Below are 5,419 nucleotides of genomic sequence, written 5' to 3' on the forward strand. Positions count from 1 at the left end.
TTTCTGTTCCACACATGCCTCAGACATATTTGTTATGGAGACAAAGACAATTTAATGAATAGATGAATGAAATGAATATGTCAGAAATGTTAATTATTAATAGTGCATCTTGGTCAGATTGTGACTATAAAAATGCAAGGTTATTTTGACAAATTATTTGAATGGCCACAACCAACCACAGTGTTTTTTCCATAATTATGACCTTCTATATTCTGGACAAAAAATAGTAAACACCTTCTGCTCTCATAACAAAAGATAGCTTGTACACACACATACAAACACACTTCAAGGGCAACAATGCAATACGTGGATGGATTTACAGATCTTGGTTTAGACCCACTCCAGAGTAGTTTTGGGTAATCTCTTGGCTGCCGCACCCTCTCCCATCCAACTTAGATTATAGTGTTTAAAAGCCAGCAGCCCATATTGGCTGTGCACTCGGGTACTGAGGTGCTGGTGTTGGAGAGAGGAATAACCAGAGTAGCATGAGGAACCTCTCGGCCTCTCTTTCCCCATCTTGCCCACACATATTTCTTGATGCCACAACCCGGTGCCCAAGACTCAGGCTGCAAATCACACGGCAGTGCTGGAGGATTATGGGCAACAAACTGGTGCTGGGGAATGGAATACTGCTTTAGCTCTCCTCCCCTGAAGACAAACCATCAATCTCGTCCTGGTCCCCGCCGATTGCCATCCAAAATGCTTTGGCTACCTAATAGATAAGAATTATGACAGCAACTTCAATGAACAACTTTTCAGGAACTTATAATTTTGTTGGTTGTGAATTCTATGTATCTATACAACCTCACCTTTTCGGCGTGCACCTTCCTTTGCTCGTGTGGCAATGAAGAAGCTTTGTCTATAGCAAAAAGAAAGAAACTCAGATCGTTTACACTGGAACACACGAGTTGAGCTTAAGTGGTAGGAAAGAAACAATACGCAACATAAACTTGTTGCCTCACCTTTCATCTCTTTCAGTTTAGTAAAGAGACGCTCAAAGTTGTCCACATCTGCATCTCCAGCTGTGAGGTTGGCCAGCTCCTGAATGTCCATGTCAGTCATCGGGTCTACATGACAAAAAGCAATAAATATCCCTCGCCTGTGATCTTGCATACAGCGGGTGTTTATTAATATAAACTACATATGCTCTCACCTACTATTGGGTCCACCTCCTCTGTACTGTTCTGACAGCTTCCTGTCTTCTGTCCATCTGTGTTCTCTTCTGCACTGCTAGACTGGCACTGAAATAAATGAAAGAATGAAATACATGAATATGCTATTCTGTATTAATATTCATACTATACATTTTCTGTTTAAGTTAAACCTCAGCCACAACTTTCAAGCCTCAGCACTGGGATTTCTTTAACTATTGCCAAAAGGATCATTTGTGTAAAAATGTGGATTTATTTTTGTTTTATAGATTTTATTAACATTTTTATCTTTCTTGTTACTGACAAAAATGCTAAAATTTGTTTCTTGTTCCAAAGACCACAATGTACACAAGCTTTTTTTGTTTTGTTTTTAAGCTCCTTGGTTGTTTTTAAAATCATCTTAATTTTTCCTCTAATGAGTGAAATTCTCATATTGTAAGCACAACATATTGTAATTTATATGCTATTTGAATGCTATAATGAATTATATGCTATAATGAATTAAGTGTGTCTGTGTGTGGGGGGTGTAGTCTGACCTGTGTTTCTCCTATAGATCGTGGGTTGTTGTGCCGAGATGCAACCAAACTGCTCATCAGACCAAATCCCTGATTGTGTTCTAGGAAGAAAAAACATGATCAGGTGTAAAAAATCTTTAGAATGACTGAACTCTCACATACAGATTTTTACATTTATTATTGAATTATCATCTAAATCTCACCATCCTTCATCTCAACACTGGACCACACATTAGCATTGAGAGCCTGAATGATCCTCTTCACTCCTGTCGACTCTGGAAAGTCATCTGAAGCGTAATTCACACACCATGTCACACAAACATGTTTCCCTCCACAAAGAATTCAAAAGTGCGCATCTTTATAAAATTGCTTTTCGCCTCTAAGCGTCCAACCTAGTATAGCTAAAAGTTTAAAAAAAATTTAGACTGCTGTTCTGTTCAATGCAATTCTACAATTTGACTGCGAAGTCATCACAGGACACCATGTGACACTCCACACAGACATAAAGCCCACGCTGTAAATATTTTGACAAATAATATTTCCTAAATTACAATAAATCTCAGCAATTTTCTGAATGACATCATAGACTATTTTAAAGTTTGCACATGAAATACAGTGACATGATGTTTAAGCACATCCTTTCCACCTTCACCACAAAAAAAACCCAAATCATTGCAGATTCATTTATAAATGTAGTGTATACTGTACACATTGAACATAATTCATGTGTCTCACCATCTTCATCAGGCAGCTCCTCAGGGTTGAGCTCCACCAGTTCAAATGCATGAGCCAGGCACCACTGCTGAGCTTCCTGTCTGGTTACACCTGTAACAACAGTCACAGAAAGCCAACAGCAAGATAAATCACATGGCTATGAACCACCACTTTATTAGATATACCTCCTCTCATTGGCCATTTTATGCAATTATTGACTGTAGCACAAGCACATCGGTAACCACTGATGACCAGATATTATAAACGTAGTTAGGTTAGTTGACTCTTGAGGTTGTCAAGTTTCAAAATCAGTTATTAGACAACATCTCCATGACAACAAACTGTTTAATGAAAGAAGCTCTTCCTGAGAACAGCCCACAAAATGCTGCACCAAACCTCACTTGAAAAAAATAAAAATAAATAAAGCATGCACCCCATTGGCTTGTTTGGGGGGAAAAAAAATGGGCCCCCCAAGTGCAAAAGTACCTGATACATATCATATTGTGTGATGTGGTTGTAGTCCATCTCTGTACACATGTTTCCAACCTTGTTATACATTGCATAAAGAGACTCTGTGCTCTTATTTTCTCCAGGTTTCACCGAAATATTAATTGTAGGAGTGCTGATAATTTTGTAACCAGTGTTTTGCAGAAAATCGCACAAGTCAGAAAAAAATATTGTGTTAATAATTAAGTCTATACAGCATCCTCATGTGTTTATAAGATCAAAAATCACTCATTGCAAGTTATTCATTTTGCTCATTAAAAGTTTCAATAAGTGTACCAATGTTTATGGATTTGACTGTTTGTGTATTGCATAACTGGACGTACTATTCTCATTTATTGCCGAAACACTCTTGCTCCCTGGATTTATAGATATACGAACACTGCAATTCCCAAATGTTTAAACACACTCGAAATTACAAACTAATAATATATATATATATATATATATATATATATATATATATATATATATATATATATATATATATATATATTTTAAAACCTGTTTTGAAAAACAATGACTTCTGAAAGCAACAGCTACGTGCCATGCTTGGTGCTTTCCATGCTTGAACACACCCGAGTAATCGTGCATGATTTGATAGATAGCTGATGGATCTTGCAAAGACTTGAGCTAAGAATTTACGTAATTCAATGCAATGACAAAAACTCTAATTCTCTAAACACAGAAACAGACTAAACTTGAATAGCTATCTGATATAGACAAAATCAGGGGCCAGTGACAGCACTCACCATTTTCACAAACATGGTCACACACCAAGATGAGCACCTCAGGAGCCAGTTCCTCCACCAGGGCAACCCATGGAGTGACAGCAGTAAGGCCATCTTTCTGTAACATAGAGGGATTCAGAGGGTACAAGAATCCAGAAATGCTAAATGACAGCTGAAATTTAGAATTAATCACTCACACTTTTACTGTCAAAGTAGACAATGAAAGCCTGCGTGGATTGGGCAACCTCTGAATTCATGTTGAACGGACTTGGCACAACACAAAGGCTGACATTCGCAGTGTAGTATTTGTTGTTGATTGTCCATGGATACCAAACCACTACATCTTCCTTTTTAGTGGGTTCTGGTAATGATGATGCACCCAAGATCTCTAGAAACAAGGAATAAAAAGGCCGGATTAATTAATAAGTAGCATATAATTTCAGAAACACCAGGAGACTATGACAAACTAATGAATATTAGTGTCAAATGGCACTGTATATATTTACAGTGACATGTTTGAAAAAGCAATCAGTAGTTAAACACTGCCTACTGCTGGCCATTAAGCTGCACTTCATACATTCCTGAATGGTTGGTAATAAATCCATATGCGTTAATAGACTGTAAAGATGTGCATATACAGTATGTCCTGCCATTTTTAACGAGTGCTTTCTTCTCATCTCCAAAGCAGGACAGGAATAACACCTCTAATGCACCTCTAATGTAGGAGTCACGTGCTCGAACAGAAAACTAGTCTCAGAGTGAACACACTTCCAAATCAGTCGATTAAAGGAGCGAGCAACACTTGTTTTTCAGCTCTCTAGATTAGAAAAAGTGACAACGTCTATCTAACGTTACAATAACATTCTGGCCGATTATCTGATATCAGTTAGAGACAGCTTCGACATTGCTCTACTTCCAGCCTGGTGACACTTTCACGGAGAAAACACATTACTGCAGACTACCATGAAGGAAACACATTACTCAACTTCATATATTGCTTATTGCGTGCGTTTTCTCTCTGAAACAGCTATGTAAGCAAGCTAGCTTCATTTTAGTAGCAGACTAGCTAGCAACCCAAATCAATTATGCTAGCTAACCACCAAGCCAGACTGCTAGCCTTCTCGTTTACTTACGCCTGACAAGCTCCTCTTCCTTAAACCCAGGCTCACAGCTTGTTATTAGAACACAAGGTAGTGCAGTCTCTCCCTCGTCTTTGTCTCCTGACATGTTTCAGTCGTGCTGACAGCTAATGAGCTACTATTAGTGTTCAATATCGCTCTCTCAGAGTCGGAACCTCTCAACTCCAACCTCAACCCTGAACTTCCGCACTGACGCGCTACGACGTCATGACGTACGCGACGTCCAAACGTGCATACTACCGTTACTAAAGAGTAGCCACGTCAGAACCGCAGTTGTTTACTAATTATGATGGAAAACTAGTAAATCTTATTTTGCTTGTAATTTAATTTTTTTACTGGCCAAATATTATATACATACATGTAATTTGCTAAATACTAACCCCATTTTTGTCTTTTTAAACAATTAAACAAGAAAGCTGTTAATGCACGGGTGCATTGGTGCTCAAATGTATTTATTTGTTTGTTTGTTTGTTTTATTATTTAGTACGTTAGTTTGTATTTGTAGCCTCTCTTTCGTGTTGATTTGTTTCAGTTGTTTGCATTGTTGTGTATATGTATATAATCCTTTCCTTATTAAAATTATTATTTTTTTAATTAAATAAATAAATAAGAGAAAATCTGCGTCCAACAGTGCATACTGACGTGCTATAAGAAATACGTAATAA

General features: G+C 37.7%; 1 protein-coding gene across 1 annotated transcript; it reads right to left on the reverse strand.

The window, feature by feature from the left end:
- Positions 1 to 25: 25 nt before the first annotated feature.
- aagab (alpha and gamma adaptin binding protein) lies at positions 26 to 4,968 on the reverse strand. Its single transcript, XM_026927417.3, has 10 exons — positions 4,749 to 4,968; positions 3,813 to 4,003; positions 3,637 to 3,733; positions 2,402 to 2,491; positions 1,870 to 1,953; positions 1,688 to 1,767; positions 1,154 to 1,241; positions 963 to 1,067; positions 810 to 859; positions 26 to 712 (listed from the first exon to the last, which is right to left on the reverse strand). Exons 1-10 carry the CDS (start codon positions 4,840 to 4,842, stop codon positions 635 to 637), a joined length of 957 nt encoding a protein of 318 aa, XP_026783218.1. The 5' UTR covers positions 4,843 to 4,968; the 3' UTR covers positions 26 to 634.
- Positions 4,969 to 5,419: the final 451 nt, after the last annotated feature.

Source organism: Pangasianodon hypophthalmus, chromosome 6, assembly GCF_027358585.1.
Source record: "Pangasianodon hypophthalmus isolate fPanHyp1 chromosome 6, fPanHyp1.pri, whole genome shotgun sequence".
Lineage (NCBI taxonomy): Eukaryota > Metazoa > Chordata > Actinopteri > Siluriformes > Pangasiidae > Pangasianodon > Pangasianodon hypophthalmus.